This window comes from Podarcis liolepis (assembly GCF_965112155.1).
Source record: "Podarcis liolepis genome assembly, chromosome: 13".
Classification (NCBI taxonomy): Eukaryota; Metazoa; Chordata; class Lepidosauria; order Squamata; family Lacertidae; genus Podarcis; species Podarcis liolepis.
This window is the reverse complement of record NC_139573.1, coordinates 17456574-17478809: the sequence shown is the minus strand read 5'-3', so window position 1 is coordinate 17478809 and position 22236 is coordinate 17456574. Positions and strand designations below refer to the sequence as shown.

At 48.1% G+C, this 22236-nt stretch overlaps 2 protein-coding genes across 3 annotated transcripts; both read left to right on the top strand.

The window, feature by feature from the left end:
* Positions 1 to 209: 209 nt before the first annotated feature.
* Positions 210 to 5803, top strand: TNFRSF12A (TNF receptor superfamily member 12A). The gene is made up of 5 exons (XM_083472139.1): positions 210 to 393; positions 2748 to 2849; positions 3673 to 3807; positions 3926 to 3980; positions 4951 to 5803. The coding sequence occupies exons 1-4, from the start codon at positions 315 to 317 to the stop codon at positions 3976 to 3978; spliced, it is 369 nt and encodes a 122-aa protein (XP_083328265.1). The 5' UTR covers positions 210 to 314; the 3' UTR covers positions 3979 to 3980; positions 4951 to 5803.
* A 10993-nt stretch (positions 5804 to 16796) lies between these two features.
* LOC310690412 (zymogen granule membrane protein 16-like) lies at positions 16797 to 21322 on the top strand. Of its 2 annotated transcripts, none has more exons than XM_083469262.1 (4): positions 16797 to 17696; positions 18704 to 18788; positions 19327 to 19459; positions 20599 to 21322. In XM_083469262.1, the coding sequence occupies exons 1-4, from the start codon at positions 17586 to 17588 to the stop codon at positions 20957 to 20959; spliced, it is 690 nt and encodes a 229-aa protein (XP_083325388.1). In that variant the 5' UTR covers positions 16797 to 17585; the 3' UTR covers positions 20960 to 21322. The 2 variants fall into 2 exon arrangements, with proteins under 2 accessions (XP_083325388.1, XP_083325389.1); XM_083469263.1 differs by lacking the exon at positions 16797 to 17696 and adding an exon at positions 17870 to 17954.
* Positions 21323 to 22236: the final 914 nt, after the last annotated feature.

Genomic DNA, 22236 nt, shown 5'->3' with positions numbered 1-22236 from the left:
CCCAGCTCTCCCGCCTCCCAGTCCCCGGTTAAATCCAGGCGACTCGTCGCCCTGCCCAGAAAATCCACAATTTCTCGCTCTGAGCTTTTCCTGCTTTAACTTGCTAGACACCCCCCCGCCTCCCTCGCCCCCTTCCCAGATCAAAGGATGGAACCCAGGAGTTCTGGCTCCTTGCCCGCCAATCCTGGCCTTCCGGATCTGCGTGGGCGTCTCTATAGTGAGCCGAGGAAAGTCTTTGGAGCTGAGTCACAGACAGAGCAGCGGTTCAGTCGCTCCTTTTCCTCATCCTCGGAGGCAGGGAGAGCGGTCGAGAGATGCTGCTGCCTTTGGGAGCCGTCCTGGTGGGGCTTTTCCCCTTCCTCTGCAGGATAGCCTCGGGAGAGCCGGTTCCAGGTAAAGGGGTCTCCGGAAGCGGCGGGGTGGGATGGTCTGGAGTGGTGTCGCCTCACCCAGACGCCTTCACAGCTATAAAGCCAAGGCGGGCAGGAGGCAAGGAGGTGAAACTTTTTCTCCCGGGCATGCAGATGGGGAGGCTGCACCTGTTGAACTTCCTCTGTCGCCTGCTAGTCCATCGATCTTACTACTGTCTACACTGACAGTGTAGCGGCTCTCCGTTGTCCCAGCCCCACCTGAGAATACTGGATCTTTGACGACGGGGTGGGCTAGGGATGGGGGCTGTTGGGCTCTCCCCCCGAGAACGCGAAGTGGCAAAGCAACCCAGATACGAAGGGGCCAAGCGAGTATGTCAGCTTTCGAATCACACAGAACTCCGTTCAACAGCCCTGTGTCTAGACGTAGCGGCGTTTCCATCCCTTCCTCTGCGTGGGTGTAAAGCTGCTGCCCTCTCTTGTGCTTCTCTAAACTCTCCAGGCAGAATTTCAACAGGTGCAACCTTTTAAACCATTCGCGTCTGAGAGAGGGCTCGACCTGTTGAATGTTTGCCTGTAGCGGAGCTGCCAACGACACATAGCTGCGGGGACAGGGAAAGTGACGAGTCCAATGTTCGGAACGGATCCCCCCCATCCCGGCTTAATCCACAGCAGAGGCGATGGGGAGAGGGGGCGGGGTTCTAGCCCGCCTAGAAAAGGGAAGGCCGTCTGCCCATGCCCAGAGGCGCTCTCGACACTCACGATTTCCGCGAGTTAATGGCACGGAGGCCCCCCCCCGCCCCCCGCGAAAAGAAGATCAATGGCAGAAGCGAGACTGGTCCGCGTTGGAATTTCCATGAGTTCGGTGCCACGCCCCCTCGGCCAGCGCCGCCTCCCCATTGGCTGCCTTGCGGGTGAAAGTTTCCTTTTCCCCCGCGAGTCACAAGTGAGAAAACTGGGACAGGAGAGCAGGATCCGGGCAGCGGACAATTGGGGGCCTGGGGGGTGGGGAGGGAGAAATCTGACGTCCGCTGCATCAGGCGACCCACATGGTGACTCACCCACCGGCTCCGCCCCACCGTCTCTTTCGTTCCACTTCTGGGCACGGCGCCATCTGTTTGCTCGCTTGCACGGGGCATATTTTATCAATGAAGTCACTTGAAAGGGGGGAGGGGGGTCCTTGTCCTCCCCCGCGCCACAACTTCGCCACGTGATGGTCTCAGTCTTGACCCCCCGATGCTCTCCTGCTGCTACTGCTGCTCGGGTCTGGTTCAGGTTTCGGGGCGAAACACGACACCCCTTTCCCTGCTGACGTTACCCCTCTGGAAATAGACCCTCATGTCATGGGAGGGAGGGAGGGAGGGAGGGAGGGACAGGAGAGCCTCGTGTATGGATCTTTTTCTTCTTTTTCATTCAGCTGTTAAGCGCCTTCATGTTCTGACTTGTCGCTTGGTCGCTTTCATTCATTCAGCTTCTCCCTAATCGTCTTTCTCTCCCTCCCACCCCGGCTCCTCTTACAGCGCGCTCCTCCTAAGCCGCGATTTGCTCGGGAGTCCAGAGGCTGCAATCCCGCCCCCAACCCCCCCCCCTTCATCTCTCCCTGGCTTGTAGCCTTTCCAAGCTGGTTTGGGAGGGCAGCAGAGCCGGCCAACACGGATGTCACATCCACACAAGTCATTTTTAAAGAACTTTCATGCCACTTTAACACTCATGGCTTCCCCTCCACGGAACATAGAGCCAACTCCTAGGGGCTGAGGTCCTTTGCCACCCCCCTAAAATATTTGAGGGGGCCATTCCCCCCCCCAGAAAGTTGATGGGCATTTCCATTCAAATGGGGGGGTTCACATCATGTGATCAATTATGTGGGGCAGGGCTTACCTCCCCCCCCATATTTTATTCAAGTTGGCACCTTTGCTGGGAACCATAGCTAAGGCTGTTTGGAATTGTGGCTCTCTGTATGTGGTTAAACTACAGTTCCCAGGATTCTTGTGCTGGGGGAGTCATGACTCTTACAGTGGTATAAACCTGCTGGATGTGACTTAGCAAAACACCTGTATGTACTAGCAACATTCATTTTTTCCCCAAGTTTGATGTTTCATTATGTTTTTATATATGCTGTAAGCCGCCCAGAGTGGCTGGGAAACCCAGCCATAATATTAATACAATAATAATAATAATAATAATAATAGCAATAATAATAATAACAACAACAACAGTCCACCACCTTTTCCTCCAAGTAGCTCAAGGTGGTATATGTAACTCTCCCCATTTTATCCTCACAACAACCCTGTGAGGAAGGTTAGGCTGATACAGATGTCAGTGCTTCCACAGCCAAGAGACTCCTGCCTAAATTTTCCTTTTCTCTCTCCCCCCCTCCAGCTTCCGTGTGCCCCGGAGGCCAGTCTTGGAGCCCAGACCTGGAGAAATGCATGGACTGCTCTGTCTGCCAGCGTCAAAACAAGAATGACTTTTGCACCACATGTGAGTGGCCGGCACCAACCCTTACCCAGCATGCACTGGGGCAGGAACCTTGGGTTGCTCCAGCTGCATTGACTTCTTATATTGACAAGCCATTTGTGAGAGTAGAACTGGGATTGGGGGGGGGGGGATTGAGGGCAGGAAACCAGGAATGGTAGCTTTCTGCCTGCAAGGGTGATCTGCACCGAACCCCTCTCTATTTCATGCCCCTCCTTCCATTGCCTTCACAACAGCCCTTTAAGCCAGGCTATAAGATAGTGATGGTCCTGGGTGTCACCCCTCCACCCAGCAAGCTTTATGGCTGAATGGAAATTCGAACCCGGGCCCTAATCTAACATTCTCTACCCACTACACCGCACTGACACTGAAGGGTGCAGGACTCTGTGCATGGCAGGTACAGAAAAACTGGCATGAATCCAGGGAGAGTAGGACCAAATATCAAATGTACATAGAAAGAGATCTTCATCTCATTAAACAGAATTTGAAAAACATTATCCCAGCTGGCATAAGTGTGTGCTGAAATCTGGTCTCCAAAAAGCCTGCGGCTTGAAAAGAAAAAGATCAGCGACATCCCCCAGCCTGAATTCGAAGCTGAGATTTGCAACTTTTTATTTTTGGCACCGTTTCGTTCCTCTTCCAGCCGTGGGTCAAGCGACTGGCCTTGTGGGAAATGGTTTAGCAGGAAGGAAAAGGGGATGTTTGTTGAAGACAAGTCTGGTTCAAATTGTTAAGAGACTCTCGTCTGAGGGGAGCCCCAGGAGGAAGTGCTGGGATCAGAAGCGGATCAGGCTGATTTTAACCCTTCCCTCTCTCTTCTCTCTGGCAGGCGGAGACCCTCAACTCCCAGACAACTTCAATATGTGGCTTATGGTGGGAGCATCTCTGGGCGCCTTAACTCTGGCGGTTTTGATAGGTGGCATCATAATCTACGCCCGCTGCCGACGGCGGGAGAAATTCACCAGTAAGTCGCTTCTTTCCCGTTATCTAACCCTAAACTGGAGTCTTTCCTGGGAGCATCTCGACAGCAGAGCCCCCCCGCCCCCGCACTAATGGCTAAACTTTGCCTTCTCTATTTCCAGCACCAATTGAAGAGACTGGAGGCCATTCAGCTCAGGAATCGCTGATACACTGAAGGTAAGAACGGATGCTTCCAATCTGTAACCACAGCTCCATCCTACCCCGCTCGCTTCTGCCAGCTGCATTAACTTAGCATCTTTCACTTAAAAAACACAGCCAAGTTTATAGTCCTCAAGAGCTGTAGGGGGAAAGCTGGGTAATGTCTCCAGGCTTTTCCTCTTCCTCCATTCCCATAATCCCAAAACTGGGTTTGAGAAAACGACAACGTGTGTTTGCAGGAGTATTTATTAAATTAGGAGGACTGATGGTTGCAGATAGGGTTTTCTTTAACAAGGCATAGATTCAGTTGTGGGGATCATAGAATCGTAGAGTTGGAAGAGATCCTGACTGTGATCTAGTTCAATGCTCTGCCATGCAGGAATCTGAACTGAAGCATCTATGACAGATGGCCACCCAGCCTCTCAGCGTCCAGCTCTCCTGGGTGGTTGTTTCTCAAATATCAACCCTTTGGGGGGTCTTTTTATTTGAGAAGTAAATAAATCCTGTCCTTTCTCAGGGCAGCGTAAACGGAACTCTCTGCTCTCTAACCCTCACAACAGCTCTGGCAAATAGGATACCCTGAAAGATGGTGTCTGGCCCAAAATTACCCAGTATGCTTTGGACTTGAGTCACTCTTAAGCCCACCTTCCCCAACCTGGATATAATGGGAGTCTTACAGCCAGGATGGCTGAGCAGCCTAAGGCGCTAGGCTCAAGTTGCAGCTCTCACTTAGAGGCACAGGATTGAATCCTGCTTCTAACAATATGTATTTTTACATGGAAGCAGCGCTCTGCCTCCTCGGTCTTGCTTGCAAGCATCTGGGTGGCCACTTTAAGAACAAGATGCTGAACTAGATGAGGCCCTGACTTGATCCTGCAAGGGCTCGTCTTGTGTTCTTAGTTGAATAACACCTGGAGGTCAGCAAATTTGTCTCCATGCCTTTGACAATCCATTTTTTACATTCATTCTTTTCTCTCCCGCCCCACAGATCATCTTGGTCGACATTTCAAGCGCAAGAGAAGAGATAAATCCAGCCTCTTCATTACCTCTGACTTTTCCTGAAGAATCCGGACAGGACGTTTTCCTTTGGCCCTGCAGGGGCCTTACACTTTTGCACACATGCCAACTGACTCACTCACTCACTCACCTTTGGGGGGGGGCAACGTGGTGTGTGGGGAGGTCTTCCGCCTTCTTAACCTTCTGTACATTTCGGGAAAGGAAAAGAAAAGTATTTGTTTTCCCCCTTTGGAACGGCACATCCGCCTCCCTCTAAATTTTTCAGTGTTAGGGGAGGAGCAAAATGGGTGGGGGGGGGAATGTCTCTCTTTTTCCCTCTGGTGCCCCACGATCTTAATGCCCCATATTGGGGAGATGAAATTTCATGCTGGGGAGTCAGCTGCAGAGAGAGCTTTTCAGCTGCCAAGTCTTCCCAGCTAGGTCACTTTTTGCTAGGAAGGTCACTGCATCGCCTGTGCCGTTTCCCGCTGCGGAGCATCTTAGGGCTAACAATGAATGTGATTCTTAGATTATCTGTATATAGAGAAGTCTTATTTGGGTGCTAAGGCTCTCCAGGAGAGCAGCAGGGACTGTCTTTTCAACTGAGCCTCTTGCGCGGTGGCTGGGCCACCCGCAAGGAGCCACAAGACCCCACTACCCTCAGTTCTTCCTGTTTCTCCTCTGCCCTTGGTGCTCAAGCAGAGAGACACTGCTATTTATATCTCTAACGTTTAATTTTATGGGTGTGATTTTCAGGCACGGGGAGGGGGGTGGGGAACAGCATGTCGTTTCATGAACCAGAGTTTGTGGATTTAAATAAAAAATAGAATTAATTATCGATGAAACGAGGGGTGCTTTATTTCGGTTACGAAAGTGTGGCGGCATGACTGAATACTCGACAGCCTTTTACTCAACTCACCATTTACATGTGTGTCACCCCACACCCAGAAGTGGCACTTAAGGGGGCAAACAAAAACGGCGCAGACACAGCGTCCAGCAATCCCATGAGCCTTTGCAAGTCCAATCCCAAGAGTGCTGCTGGTTTCTTAAAGGGTTTCCTTTAAGAAGGGGTTCCGGAGGTTTAGAAGGTGTTTGCAGGCTTTTTCAATGGTGTCTGCCATATACACAATTTCACTTAAACGTGTTGTGCCTTTGAATGTAACCCCTGCGTAAATGGGAAGCTGCCTGAATTATTATTATTATTATTAGAGTGCTCAGAGCATTATGTATATAATGAATGAGGAATCCTTTCAGCAGAAGTGGGCGGTCTGTGGCCCTCCAACTCCCATCAGTCCCAGCCAGTGAGGCCAGTGGGTCAGGGATGACAAGAGATGTCATCTAGGAACACCTAGACGGCCACTGGGTTCCCTGTCCCTTGCCGTATGACAACACCGTCAGTTGGATGGGAATGAGAAGGACTTTGTGGGCAGGGGGGCTGCAGGTCTGACTTGCCTGAATTGTCCCCATTCCTTGGACTAGGAGGGGAACCAGAAGGCAGCCTAGCTCAACTCGCAAAGCCAGTTTTTGGGTCCTGAAGCTTGAACTGCTATGGGGGGCCCTTCGCAACCAACAACGAGATCTGAGTTGCCTCCTTCAAGGGGGTTGTTCCATGACAGATCACCACAACTGACTCCCTAACTTTGGGGTTGTTGAAATACAGTGGTACCTGGGGTTACAGACTTTTCAGGTTACAGACTCCGCTAACCCATAAATAGTACCTCAGGTTAAGAACTTTGCTTCAGGATGAGAACAGAAATCGTGCGGTGGCAGTGGGAGGCCCCATTAGCTAAAGTGATACCTCAGGTTAAGAACAGTTTCAGGTTAAGAACAGACCTCCAGAACGAATTAAGTTCTTAACTAGAGGTACCAGTGTAGAGACAACAACAAAAACAATTCGTTTGAGTCGTGCGACTAGACCCATCATTTTATAAGACCCATCATTTTATCTCTTGGGGTTCCCTCTGGGATTAGAGGCCCTGAAGCTTTGGCTTCACAGTAGACCCATCCCTGATCATGGACACTCCTGTAAAAAAAAGGAGAAATACTTGCCTATTCTCAAGAACTCATTTTCCCCAAAGAGTCCCTTCTTCCCTGCCATTCCCTGGCTGCCTCTAGCTGAGCTCTGGCCCTTTTCAAGCCTTGAGTGGTCCCAGATACGCAGTGAAATCACTGAAGCTTCCTTCCCTTTGGATGGGGAGGGAGGGCATGGTTGGGAGTGCAGCTGTTTGGGTGGTTTCCTGTCTTCCTGTAGCCTGAAGGCACCTTGATGTAGCTCTCTCCTTAGGAACAGAGCAGGCCTGAACTTGGGAGACAGCGTAAGCTGCTGTCGGCACTTTGAAAGGCTGGGGTTGGCTGTTGTAATTGCCTTTAATTAGCTTCCTCCACAGACAAAGCACGGCGTCTAATGGATGACTACCTGCACTCATGGAAATTGTGCTTGCACCCCATTACCTTTCTGGGGTGTATCTCACCCAGTGGCTTCTATCTAAGAAGCCTCCTCCCAGCTCCCCAGCTCTCATCATAGGACCTCTTCCAGGTTTCCCATCCCCCCCCCTTGTGTACATGGAAGGCTACAGTCTCCCAGGTGTGCCTGCCTGTTCTTTTCAAAGGTCAACAGAGGCCCTGCTCTGCGTAGCTGCACCTTCAAATGTCAGGCAGGTAATGGCGGGCGGCAGGGCCTTAGTAGTGGTGGCACCTCATCTTTGGTGGCGCTTTCTCGCCCGGTAACATTGGCTCAGCAGCACCTGCAAGAGTAGTGTTTGCACACCAGGCAGCAACTTGTTCTGATTCCCTGAGCAGTGGCTTCTTTGCTCCGGTTGCTTCTTATTACAGCTTCTCCAATTATTACTATTATTATGAGGGTCTGTACACATGCTGGCTATGATACATACAAACCCCGCTTGCATATATAGGACTGCAGCCTTGGTTTAATTTTCTCTTGATGCTCATAGCTCAACTCGGTTGATGAGAGCATAGTGCTGATAATGCCAAGCTTGCAGGTTCGATTCTTATTTTTTTTACCACGCTGTGTCTCCTAACGCTCTGCTTGGGATGACTTGGAAGACGTCCAAGTTGTGGCAGGGGGAGGCCCTGTAGGTAAGGAAGTGCTTATTAACCAAGCCACATAACCATTAAATGCTTCTGCAATCTCCCGTCTCTCCCCCGGCTCTTCTTTAATTTTATTCTTCACTTCCCGATTTCTGTCCTTTAAAAGCCTTTGGCTGGGTCCTCCCCTCCTCCCCCATAATTTCCTTTCTCCTCTTCTCCCCCCCCCCCCTCAGCTCTCCCTGTGACTCACCCTCTCCCTCTCTTTTCCTTGCACTTGCCCTTATGGCCTCGCTGGCTGCACATTCCTGTCCCCTTAGTTCATACCAGCTTGTCCGCTGACACCACCCAGTGAGTCATCTGAAGGTGGTGGGGCAGCTTGAGCCAGAGAGGGAGGGAGAGCATGACTTGGGGGAGGCAGAGGAAGCTCTCAACACCTGAGCCTCCCTCCTACTCCAGAGATCAGTCCAAAGTCTGCTACAAAAACCCCTTCGATCAGTCTAGTTTCCCCCCACAGAGATGTTGTCTGTGAAGCAGGTCAAACCAACTCTATTTGAACTCTTAAGGTGTGTGAGATTTTTAAAAATAAACTAAAAATGAGGTGATGTCGATCCACTGAGAGAACGTCTGTTCTGTATTGTAAGAGAGCTTAATATAGCTCAGGGATCGACAAGTGTAACTTCATAGCAGCAAAGCTCAGAACTTCAGCAGCAAAGAACTTGAAGAGGCAAGAACAATTTTAAAAAGCAAAATCTTAAGAGTGTCTTTAAAAAGAAAATGAAGCTGCAACTGGCCCTAACTAGCCCTGGTCTCTCTGAGAATAAGAGGGGGGGGGGTGTTGGTCACCGGTTACTTTAAAGCATCATGGGGTTCAAACAGCTGAAATAGATGACACTCTTTTTTGTGGACCGAATAAAAAAGATTCCTTAATTCTCAGTTCTTGTCTGCTTCCAGATGGCCTGCTTATTGAGCATACCTGATCCTGAGTTGTTTACAGGTTGGTGAGGCTACACTGGCTATTTTCATCCTGATTTGTTTGTGGGGAGGTTAAATGTCATTATCCCATATTTTCCTGTCTGTTTCCCCATCCCTTTCCTTATTGCAAACTGTCAGGTGATTGCTGGGTAAATATTCTCCATTGTAATGGTGCAACCTGAATTTGCCAGTATGTGGTTGAATCTCACCCCAAAATAGCAGCAGTCTGAAAGTGCCCTTAGTAATGTGGGTAAAGGACCACTTTGATCAGGTTGAATTGTGGGAGGGATCAAATTTAAGAAGATAGGTAAAAGTAAAGGACCCCTGGATGGTTAAGTCCAGTCAAAGGTGACCATGGGGTTGCTTTCAGGCCAAGGGAGCCGGCGTTTGTCCACAGGCAGCTTTCCGGGTCATGTGGCTGGGACACCGTGAATGCACAGAAACACCATTTACCTTCCTGCCGCAGTGGTACCTATTTATCTACTTGCACTGGTGTGCTTTTGAACTGCTAGGTTGGCAGGAGCTGGGACAGAGCAACGGGAGCTCACCTTGCCATGGGGATTTGAACTGCTGACCTTCCAATCGGCAAGTCCAAGAGGCTCAGTGGTTTAGACCACAGCTCCACCTGCGTCCCCACTGAAGGATACAGAGTTGAACAATCACTCTTGTGTTCATGAGGAACTTTAGGAATTGTAGCTCTGTGAGGGGAATACTGGTCTCCTCAAATCTCTCAGCACCCCTAACAAACTACAGTTGCCAGAATGGTTTAATGAGTGTTACAAGTGGTATCTCAGTGTTATAAATGTATGGTGTGAATACGGCCTAAGAGAGGTGGTTCAGCATTCTCCAACATACAGTGGTACCTCGGGTTAAGTACTTAATTCGTTCTGGAGGTCCGTTCTTAACCTGAAACTGTTCTTAACCTGAAGCAACACTTTAGCTAATGGGGCCTCCAGCTGCCGCTGCGTGATTTCTGTTCTCATCCTGAAGCAAGGTTCTTAACCCGAGGTACTATTTCTGCATTAGCGGAGTCTGTAACCTGAAGCGTATGTAACCTGAGGTACCACTGTACAGTCATACCTCGGGTTACAGACGCTTCAGGTTGCATTTTTTTGGGTTATGGACGCGCCAAAACCCGGAAGTTCCAGAACAGGTTGCTTCCAGGTTTCAGCGGTCGCGAATGTGCAGAAGCGCTAAATCACGCTTTGCATATGCGAAGAAGCACCGAATCACAACCATTGCATACGCAGACGTGGCGCTGTGGGATGTGAACGCACTTCCCACACAGATCACATTCGCAACCCGAGTGTCCACTGTACATCCAACTCCCAAAATTTCTGGGTTGAAGTGTCGAGTGTTCTGCTGCCCTCTGCCTGGGAAGTGAACCCTTTTCATGCATTATTTTGGCCAAGGCAAAAATGTGGGGGCCAATCACCCCACAAGTGACATCCCTATCCAAATAGGGACAGATTGCTCCCAGTATTCAAGAAGATACTGTCCAACATCTAACCCCACTGTGTTTACAGATACGGGGATAATTCCCATGACTGGCTGATTACTAAAGGCGCTTCCAGACTGTCGCTATTTCTGGATGAGATTCAATCACATACCAAAAATTCAGGACAGGAGAGGGTTGTGAAATACCAAACACAAGTCTAACATGCAGCAACCATTGCAAGGAAGCATATACTATGCTAAAACATGAAAATAGAGCACTACAACGAATAGGATTAATCAGGAAAACCTGGGAGCAATCGGAGATCATAAAATTAACCATTGCGATGCACCTCTATAAAATTATCAGAGAAGAAATGTTGAAACAGGTGCCTGCGGTAAATTGCATTGAAAAATAACTGGGCGTAATAGACACAGGGTTAAATCAAATGCTGTCATTAAGAGTGCATGTGGCAGGGCAAAGAAGTTGGGCTTTTTAGAAGTGGTTTATGCTTATTTATACATGTGCCTATGGTGGGAAAGTTTTGTATCTGTGTTTTGCCACATCGATAAAAGTTAAATAAATAAATAAAAATCAGGTTGATTTGGAGGCCTCGCATAACAAACCTGCTTCCCTCCCCGCCAAATTTGACTTTTAGTGGTAAAGAAATAGTTGGGGAAATGGACTGGAAATTGTTAGGGGGGGATTTGCTCCCAGCCTCTCTCCCAATAAATCAGAAGGAATTCTCAACAAACAGCCGGTGCTATCTAGTCTCTGTGCAAACAGCTCAAGATAAACACTCAATAAACAGACTGTCTGGAACAGGTTGAATCATCACAACTGTGAACTTACTCATCACCTTAAGCCAGCCGTCTTCCGCCTTTGCACCTCTTACCCCAACCTGCAAAGTGGTACTCCACTTTTTTAAAAAGTATTTATTTCCATTTTAACTGTTTGCTTCTCTCCCATTCCTTTGAGGATATTTTTGTACAAAAAATCCTCTCCCCCCCCCAAGTGGTGCAGTTGGTGCAACCCATCACTTAAAGACCAAGAAACCATCCTGTTATTCGTACCAGAGGATGAGTCATGCTGGCCACATGACCCGGAAGCTGTACGCCGGCTCCCTCGGCCAATAAAGCGAGATGAGCGCCGCAACCCCAGAGTCCGCCACAACTGGACCTAATGGTCAGGGGTCCCTTTCCCTTTCCCTTTAGCATGGGGATTAGCAGCTAATAAAAGTTTGGGGGCTCTTTTGTTCGGGGCTTCCATCTTGTCCCACCTTGTGACAGGTGGGAGTCCTGTCGCGACATTGGTATCATGCAGCAAAGGCCCTTTGAATAGATAGGAAGAAACTGTGATGAAGTGTTTTGTGGGGACAAATCACAAAAGTCACAAAAGCGATTCTGCTGGTTTTGGTAGTGGGCTGCCTGTGCATGATATCTGCTGGAGGGGCAACCCCCCCCCAACCTAAACATAAATTCCTGCAACAATATATATAAGAGACTATCCCTTCTGCCGCCTCAGAACTCTGATCCCCTCATTTTGCTGCATATATAAGGTAAAGTTAAAGGGACCCCTGACCATTAGGTCCAGCCGTGGCCGACTCTGGGGTTGCAGCGCTCATCTCCCTTTACTGGCCGAGGGAGCCGGCGTACAGCTTCCGGGTCATGTGGCCAGCATGACTAAGCCGCTTCTGGCGAACCAGAGCAGCGCACGGAAATGCCATTTATCTTCCCACCGGAACGGTACCTATTTATCTACTTGCACTTTTAGGTGCTTTCGAACTGCTAGGTTGGCAGGAGCAGGGACCGAGCAACGGGAGCTCACCCCGACGCAGGGCTTCGAACCGCCGACCTTCTGATCGGCAAGTCCTAGGCTCTGTGGTTTAACCCACAGCGCTATCTGCGTCCCTTGCTGCATATATAGACCAAAGCTTAATAGAGACTTAATAAGGTGACAACGGAAAGTAAGACCCTACTGATCATTACAATGGGCCTCCCTTCCAAATAAACACACACTCACGGACTGTTGTGTAAGGGTTGCTATCCTCAAAGAACCATAGAACTGTAGAGTTGGAAGGGACACCCCGGGGTCATCTAGTCCAACCCCCTGAGATGCAGGAATCTCAACTAAAGCATCCGTGGCAGATGGCCAGCCAGCCTCTGCTTTCAAAACCTTCAAGGAAGGAGAAGAAACACGTGCATCAAATATGGGAAATCCTCTTCTTCTTCTTTCTTTTTTGCTAGGTTTTTAAAAAAGGACCATACTTTGAAATATTGCATTTAAAAATCGGGAGAGGCAACCGCGAGAAGATTAAAGAGATGGAAATTGCAGAAGAGGAGGAGAAAGCTCAGACGGGATAAACTCATGGGGAAGGAATGTGTGGGGCTGTGTGCGCGCGCGCTGGGAGATCGGAGCTAGCCAGCCGGAACAACAGAATGAATCACAGATTGAAAGGAGGAGAGTCGGCAGGGAGTTGGAGAGAACAAATGACTCTCCCTCCCTCTCTCACACACACAGAAGGGAACCCAGGAGATCGGGCTGGGAGTCCACGTGTCTTGGTGTGCGGCCCTCCCTGCCTAGCCTATCGCTCCTTTTTGGGTAGGGGGGCCGGTCCACTTTCCCTTCCCAGGCTGTCTCAGGAGTGCTGGGGGTCCCCTCTCACTCAAGCCAGTCCCCGGCGGTGCCACTTGCTAGTCAAAATAATTAATTTCAGACATTCCAGAGGAACTGGAGCCAAAAAGAAAGAAAAGGGAGCGAGGCTCCTTTGAAGAGGCGGGTGAGTCAGGCAGTCCAGTTCCGGAGCGGAAGCCGGGTGGGGAGGTGGGCTTTTAATCCTGAAATGCTCCTGTGGCCTTAACTGTTGCGCTGCAGGCAGAAATTCAACAGGTGAAGCTTCCCTCCCTTACAGATAGTGCTAAGCTTGGTTTGGCGTGTGTGTGTGTCTCAACTTCACCGCGCCCCTGCCAGTAGCAACAAGGTAAAGGTAAAAAGGTAAAGGACCACTGGATGGTTGAGTCCAGTCAAAGGCAACTCTGGGGTTGCGGCGCTCATCTCGCTTTTCAGGCCGAGGGAGCCGGCGTTGGTCCACAGACAGCTTTCTGGGTCATGTGGCCAGCATGACTAAACCGCTTCTGGCACAACAGAACACCATGACGGAAGCCAGAGCGCATGGAAACACTGTTTACCTTCCCGCCGCAGTGGTACCTATTTATCTACTTGCACTGGCATGCTTTTGAACTGCTAGGTTGGCAGAAGCTGGGACAGAACAACAGGAGCTCACTCCGTCACAGGAATTCGAACCGCCGACCTTCCGATCGGCAAGCCCAAGAGGCTCAGTGGTTTTAGATCACAGCGCCACCCGCATCCCTTTTTACCTTTACTTAGCAACAAAGACCTACTTTACAGCGCTGTTGTGAGAATCTGCTTGATAATACGACAAGCAGCGCCTAAAGGAGAAAAACTAATAACAAGTGTTTCGTTGCTCTGGTTTCATTTCTTGGAAGCTCAGAAAGCTACAAAGATTGCCCCTTTTATTTCCTGCCAGGGCACTTGCACCCTCAGGCCTGAAAAAGGGAAATATTCAGCTAGTTAAGAGTTTCTTAGCTCTGTGTCTCCATGCCAGGAAGAAAATATGCACATTTTGTTTTGTGTTTTGCCTGCGGCACAAAGGCTGGAGGCATGGGAGTCCCTGCAGAAAAAGTGGTGGCAAAGATACTTTTCGGCAACTCCACTTTCACACAAAAACCCCACACACTTTTAAAAGCGCAGTTCTGCTTCACAGGTAAAGAAGCAAAGGGAGAAGACACAGAAGAGATGGTCTCCTATTTTAAAAAACACAGACTGCTACTCCTTGATGGCTTTTTCCCATAAGAGCATTAGCACCAGGTTGCCAACTTTTTTACTGCACCCTACTCCTGTGCCGAATCATAGTCACCTGCAGGTTAGCAGGTGACTGTTCTGCACCACAAAAAAAGCTTGATCTGCTTTTTCCTGTGTTGAAAAGCAAATCTAAAGACAAAGCCATAGGTCAGTTGGCAGCCTTAACTGCTACAGTCATGCTCCTTTTCTTTCACTGGTTCCCAAACTTTTGTCCCACACAGATTTAAAAATTGCTGAGGGTCACGGCACACCACTTATTTTTTTCTGCTTACTGTAGCAATTGTAACGTGCTGGATTATTTTTAATTGCATTTTTGCAAACATGCCACAGACTGCCTGGATGAAGCTAGGTTTGGGAATCTCTATACCACACACTGGTCAAAACCACCTGCAGGGGATGGGAGAGGCCAGGATCCGACCTACTGACCAGATTTTGTTTCATAACTCCCTCTCTATGGCGCAGACTCTATGATTTCACAGGGGACCTCCGTTCAAAGCCAAAACACTCTGTGATTCCCCTCTCCCTGTCCTCCAGCGACGTCACAAAACATGCTTCTCTGTGTGGTTTAAAATGAGGAAATGCACATAAATAGTGTTCACGAGGTTGGCATTTTTTTTTCTTACAGACAACTGCTACAGACCAAGTCACATTTCCTTCTGGCAAGATGCCAGTTGTTAGGTTGTGGGCGAACATATCAGACGACACAGCGATTCTTCCAAAGCAGCTCTTTATTTGTAAGCTGGAACAGAACTGATCTGAGGAGCTCAGTCAGCCTGCTTATATAGAGCTCCAGAACAATGTAACTGTTGCCATTTTCTAAAACTAGCCAATCACAGAACGTCACTTTCGATCCTTCATTTGCATAACTATCTACAGTATCCCCCTGCTGGCCCAGGGTGAGAACTTCAGTACATAACACCAGTATTGGTGCATAAGAGGCAAAATTCAACCGGTGAAATTATTTCCTTCACAACCCCTAGGAATGATTCTCCTGGGGCAAAGCAGCTCATGTTGACAACCCGTGTGGTACAGCCCAGATTACACCACATGTCGGACCCGAGTTCAGATTCTTGTTCCCTGACCAGTTCTAGATTTGAGGAGTCTCTGGGCAAAGCATCCTCTGGTGGTCCACCTCCTCTCTTGGTGGGGCCTAGCGGACTCATATATTTAAAGCTAGTTTAAGGCACATTTCCTCCACCTCTTCCCAAAGAATTCTGGGAAATGTAGTTAGCAACAGTTCCCAGCACCTTTCGTAAACTACAGTTCCCAGGATTCTTTGTGCTTTAACTTTATGGTGTGTTTCCACAGCCTCAGGCTGTCCCACCTCGCAGGCTCCTTGTGAGGATAAAAGGGCCTTGAGTTTCTTAAAGGAATGACAGGATAAAAATATTGCCAAATATTACCTGTTAACATTCCAGTCTGGAGGGAATTGTGATCATTTCTACAGCAGAAGATGGCTTATCTGTAAATCAACCCAGGTGATGTAAATAAGCTTTGGGGTTGTGGTGGTGGTAAAGTCACCATAAGGTAGTTTCAAGTCCTTACAAGGCTGCTATTCACATATTATGTCTATGAAGTAGCTAATATAACTAATACTGTATAGACACAGGCTCTGCCACCCAGGTTATATGGCAGCTCTGCAGTGTCTGCTGCCACCTTGTGGCATTTCTGTGCCTCTGCAGAAAAGTGTCACTGAGATCTGTGTTGGGTTTAATGCTGTATATACAGTACTGTCTTCTAGGGAGGGATGGTTACTAGACTGCAAATTCCACCTGCCTGAAGAGAGGCTAAGGTGCTGCTTCAGCTTCTCACACTGCAAACCTGGGTGCGGCATGACCTGCCCCTGATAGGTAGATGAGGGAGACCAATCATCCCTGATCCACACTCATTGGAGTCGCTAAGTTTTTATAACTGGAAAACTACTGCCACTCAAATATTGTTAATTGATGTATCTAAGAAATGCTGTACAGCTTTCAAAAAACACATCCCCTTCCCCATTCCCCCACTATTTTCTCTCTCCCCCCCCTTTTAGGTTTTATTTTCTTGTTGATACTTAAATTTCTATAGTATTATAATACAGTGGTACCTCGGGTTAAGTACTTAATTCGTTCCGGAGGTCTGTTCTTAACCTGAAACTGTTCTTAACCTGAGGTACCACTTTAGCTAATGGGGCCTCTTGCTGCCGCCACACGATTTCTGCTCTCATCCTGAAGCAAAGTTCTTAACCTGAAGCACTATTTCTGGGTTAACGGAGTCTGTAACCTGAAGCGTATGTAACCCGAGGTACCACTGTATCTCAATCAGAAATGTTTAATTGTTTCTGTATTATATAGATAAGAATGTATAAGTGTTATGCGTTGTTATATATTGTTAAAAACTGAATAATTATTTCTTTTTATTTTTTTAAAGGACCAAATATTGCCATATTTGCGGAGGAGTTGCTAAGTAGTAGAAAGGCTCTGGCTGTGAATGTTGCTATAAATGTACATGTGTCAGTTTATATGTAGAGATGCAAATTCAAGCCAACTCCCATACTCAGAACTATGGTGTTATGCATTGTTATATATTGTTAAAAACTGAATAATAATTTTTTTTAAAAAAGGACCAAATATTGCCATATTTGCGGAGGAGTTGCTAAAGTAGTAGAAAGGCAGGAACATCCTGTAGATTTAAGTATCTCTCCATAATCGCCTACTTGTTACCAGAGGCCCAGAATCCACATTCCTTTGTAAGAAAATATGAAATAATGTAACACCAATTTTGCAGGCAAAAAAATAATTTAAAAAATCAATGTGGGGCGGGGGTGACAAGAAATTTTCTGCACCAGGTACCACCTGACCTTCCTACGCCTCTGAACCAGACCTAGAGACATTTCACGGATGAAGACTGTGCTTGTTTTGTCTTTATAGATTTGGAGGAGAGATGCCAGATGTTGGTGCCAGTTTTCAAATCCTCGCCCTCTGGCTCTCTGGAAAAGGACCTGCTCAGTAGTTAAGAAGGGCTTAAGTGCATTTCTGCATGCCTTGAAAAACTCCCAGCAGCTGGTTTTGTGCTGCCCCAAACTGCTGTTAAAAGCACACGAACAGGCCAGACCACTTTCTTCTTCTTGATAAATTGGTAACCTTAGATTTGGCAAATTTCATTGCAAAATTATTCCTTCTGTTTCCATAGTTCAGAGACGAGTGCCATTATTTATGTTGCCTTTGTTGCATGCATGGAAATCTTAAGACTCTTTATTTTCTAATATGTCACGGCAATAGATTTTGTTTTTAACCCTAGGCAGCAAGGAGATGCCCATATCTTTATTTGTTGCAGGAGTTTTTAAAAAGAATGTTGAAGCCTTTGATTACATTTCTGTTCTGATTTCTGGAATCCAGCTTCGCTCTCTGAGCATCGAACAGGTAGGAGGAAATATTAGATCACAATAGAGGAACTGTTTGGTAGCCCAGGGGCCTACAAGCAGGTAAAACGAAACTCCCCGAGTAAGATAACCCGGTGCCAAACCAATAGGAACCACTTTTCTCAAAGAGAAGGTTGTATTTTCTGCAGGAGTGGCAGGTTTCAAGAATGTAGCAGAGGCACAAGGAGGGGTCCACCCCACTTACGCTTGCCTGAACAAGGTAATTTGCGGGAGTTTTGCTGGAGAAATGAGTATTGCTGTAAGCAGGCTCACCAAAGCGACAAATTGCAAGGCTGAAGCTATACATAAATGCAGCATCTCTCAATATTTTTCAAGGGGAAAAAATATGGGATAAATAAATATCTCTTTTTTAATGGCTATGGAAGCAAGGGGGGGAGGAAGCAAGAGTGTTTAAAAAACAACAGTAACAGCGAAAGCCAATACAGCTCTACTCAAAAGTAAGCCCCATTAACATCAGTGGGACTTGCTCCCAGGTAAGGATTGCAGCCTAAAGAACCTAGGGTGTTTTTTTATATATATAAAAAAGTGTGTTTTAATACATTGTCGTTAACATGGTGTTTTATTCTTTAGCTTCAGGTGATTTTTTTTCTTTGAAAACTTTTCTGACATTTGCATGTAAAATAGAAGTTAGATACACCCAAGGCTGTATTCAGAGCTTAGTCATCCGAAAACAGAGAATTTGATTCTAAAAGAATAGTGTGGCTTGAGAGCATTAAAACACACACACACACACCTTGGAGGATTGTATTTGCTATTTTCAATACTATTCTTGGAGCCAATGATTCCCTCTTTCAATGGCTTCCGCCTCGTCCCCTCCCCTGAAATAAAAAATCTGGATTTGACTTGCATAAATTCTATATTCCCTGCCACAGATTCTCACAGGCTACTATTGCCATGAGAAGAGGTGACAGCCGAGTCATTTTGCTATCTGGTTAAGAAATTGATAAGCCCATGTGAGCTGTAACCTTGTCTCTTTTAAACCTCCAGACCTTCCCCTTTTCAGCTTCCAAGATGTTGGTGTTCATTCTTCTGAGCCTCCTCCTCCTCCGTGATGCTGTGTCTGGTAGTCCAGGTAAGGTCACAAAAGGGGCTAGCTGTTACTGCATTTTGCATCTGGAGAATTAAAAGAAATGTTGTGATAATTTGCAAGGAGCAGCAGCAGTGTGTGTGTGTGTGTGTGTGTGTGTGTGTGTGTGTGTGTGTGTGTTGGCTGCAAGGGAATATGCACTGGAAGACTGGACTAAAGCTGTGTATATGCCTTTAAATCTCATTTGAAGCCCATTCTTTCCCTCAAAGAATTCTGGGCCCTGTAGTTCATCCCTCACAGCAATGCAATTCTAAGCAACCCTTAACAAACTACAGGGCCCAGAATTCTTTGAGGGAAAGATTGGGCTTCCAATGTATAGCATGCAAACAGCTTAAAAGAAGCAACAGCTGGTGTCACTAGGTTGGAAAAGATTCAGAAAACAGCAAGCAAAATGATCCAGGGGATGAAGTGAAAGTTTGTAGCTTCTGAGACTTTTGAGTTTAGAGAAAAGGGTCAATAATGGATTAAATCAACCTGCCTTTTAATTTGTTAACCTGTTGCTCATCCCCCTTTGTGGATCCAGCCCAGGCAAGTTTCTCGTCTTACTCGGGAGAATATGGCGGCAGCAGTGGGGAACATTTTGACCAGTCCAGTAATCAGCTGGATGGCCCCATAACAGCTCTGAGGATACAGGCAAACAACAAGTATATACTGAGGTTTGTATGTCTTTTGGGGTGCTACCTGTGTGTGGCAGATTCAGCAAGGTTAGCAGAGGGGATCTTCAGTGACTGGGGAGCCACAATGTCACTGAAAACAGTGGCGCACGTTTCTGAGTAGCATAGGCTTGGGACCAGTCCTCCCGAGTAACACCTCATCTATAAATACAGAAGAAGAAGAAAAATGCTGGATAAACCCACAGGATAAACAGCAGCTTTGGGCAAATACAGTCATACCTCGGGTTGAAGTAGCTTCGGGATAAGTTTTTTCGGGTTGCGCGCTGCTGCGACCCAGAAGTAACAGAGTGAGTTACTTCCAGGTTTCGCTGCTCGCGCATGCACAGTCAAAATGACATCACGCACATGCACAGAAGCGGCAAATCGCAACCCACACACACACAGACGCGGGTTGCGTTTGCTTCTGGATGCGAACGGGGCTCCGGAATGGATCCCGTTCGCATCCAGAGGTACCACTGTATTTATATCTGACCCAGGCTCAGTTCTTTGGGTTGTTGGGTGGTGACAGGGCAAAGGCTTTATGGGAAGAGGAGTAGTTCTTGCCACTAGATTTGGGTTGGGCAGAGGACCCAAACCACAAACAGCAGGAATGGGGAATTTGATCCAGCCAAGTTTTACAGGGAGGTGGGGGCTGCCGACTTGTCAATCGCTTGATATCACAACAATGTCAGGAGACCTGTTTCTACTCACCTGGAAGATCAGTTGATTATCAGGATTCTCATAGCTCCCTGAAGCACAGGGGGTACTGCATCCGGCCAGTGGACGGGACAGTTATCTCCCCCACCTCCTTGTGGGGGGCCACTGAGCTGTCAATCACCTGACATCAGATCACAGTGACATCAGGTGACCCATTCACCTGGTTGTCAGGATTTGCAAAGTGCCACACACAGACTTATGCAAGCCCCTGGCTCTCATCTAGTGTAACTGGGCCCAGAAATTCCTGTGCGATTTCCCTGCTGACTGAGAACTGATGATGTACAAATTGCCTGATATGGTGGCGAATCCTGGGTGGTAATTAAAAGTGGTTGTCTGTTGGTTTCTATCTGAGATGCAGCTGTTAAACACTGTCCCTCAGAAGGTGGTGGCCTTCACTAAGCACAATCCATCCCTTGTCACTGCAGCATCCAGGTTCGCTACGGCGGCCTGTGGTCCAGGATTGAAGGAAACCCCTCAGGGAGCCAATCTGTGATGCCACTGTTTCCTGGAGAAGGCATCGTGCAAGTCTTGGGCCGCTTCGGAAACTTTGTGGAGTATATTGCCTTCCGCACCAACCTCGGCCGTGTCTTTGACTACGGGGCTGGCTCCAGTTTGGGGGTCGCCTTCGACGCTGAGCCTTTGTTCCCAAACACCGTCCTGCGCTACATCAGCGGCCGCTCAGGGCCTTTGGTCAGCGCTGTCGGGTTCCACTGGGACAAAGAAGAAGGAATTGGAGGGTGGGATCAATCCACTGGCTCTCCACACACCAAGAGTAACAGCCCATAGGACAGAACTCTGATCCATCTGCCTTCAACGTTTCCTTGGGTGTCAATAAAAGCAGCCGAGGGATTATGGGAGAAGATCAAGAGAATTGGAAGTGAAGTGGCAGGGAGGTTCATGCTTTATCTATCTATATAAATGTGTAGAACACATCAACCAAAAAGGAAGAAGGAAAGGGAGGCACCGCAATACATATGGTATTTCTCCCTTCTTATAACAGGACTATATTATTCAACATTAGTATCCTATCCATTATGGAGCATATTGTGGTAAATAACGGCCCCTGTTTTTCGTCTCATCCCATTGTGTCCATGCATTGGTAGTGGTTGCCAGTCATGTTCCTTATCAGCTACGTACACAATAAAGCATTGCCAGCTCTTATAGAATGTGTCCTTTGTTTTAACAGTTTTACTTAAAGTCTGAATTTGCTAGGATGGTTCGTATTTCATATTACACCAGTCCTCAAAGATCTACATTGGCTTCCGGTACGTTTCCAAGCACAATCTCAAGTGTTGAACTTTGAAGCCCTAAACAGCCTCGGCCCCATATACCTGAAGGAGCATCTCCAAGCTCATCGGGGGGGGGGGGTAGGTAACTGAACATGATTGACAGGGAAGACCAGAGCCCAGGTGGGATGAGGGCAAGGGGCAAAAAAAGTGTCTCACTTGCCAGGCAGCCACAGGTGGGTTTCTCCTCCCATTTTGCGAGGGGGTGCAGTATTCCATGCCTGCAAGTAGGAACACCCCCTGCCCCCCACTTCCAAATCTTTGACATCTGCTGGGAGGGCGTCCCACAGGGCAGGAGCAACTACCGAGAAGGCCCTCTGCCTGGTTCCCTGCGACTTCACATCTTGCCATGAGGGAACCACCAGAAGGCCCTCCGTGGGCGATTGGGGGGGGGGCAGAATGATGATGGAGCTGTTGTGTGCCACACAACCTGCCCTCTGCCCCCTAAGCTGAGCCTGCTGCCCTCAGGCATGCTGTCCCATTGCCAGTCTGGAATGGGCCAGGGAGAGAGAGGGGAGAAAGGAAAAATCAACTAATCTGTCCCCTCAGGCAGCAAAATGGGTAGAAACTCCACTGGCATGATGCCTGGTTCCTATGTTAGAGAATCGCTTCCAGCCAGGAAATTCTGGTGTGGCTTCTAACTCTTCCCACTTGTCATTTCCCCTCCCAGGAAGGAAAATGAGGGGGAGCGCCCAGCAGTTTATGGGTTGGCTCGGCTAATAATATTTGCGTAAAATCAGTGGCGTAGCGTGGGTTGTCAGCACCCGGGGCAAGGCA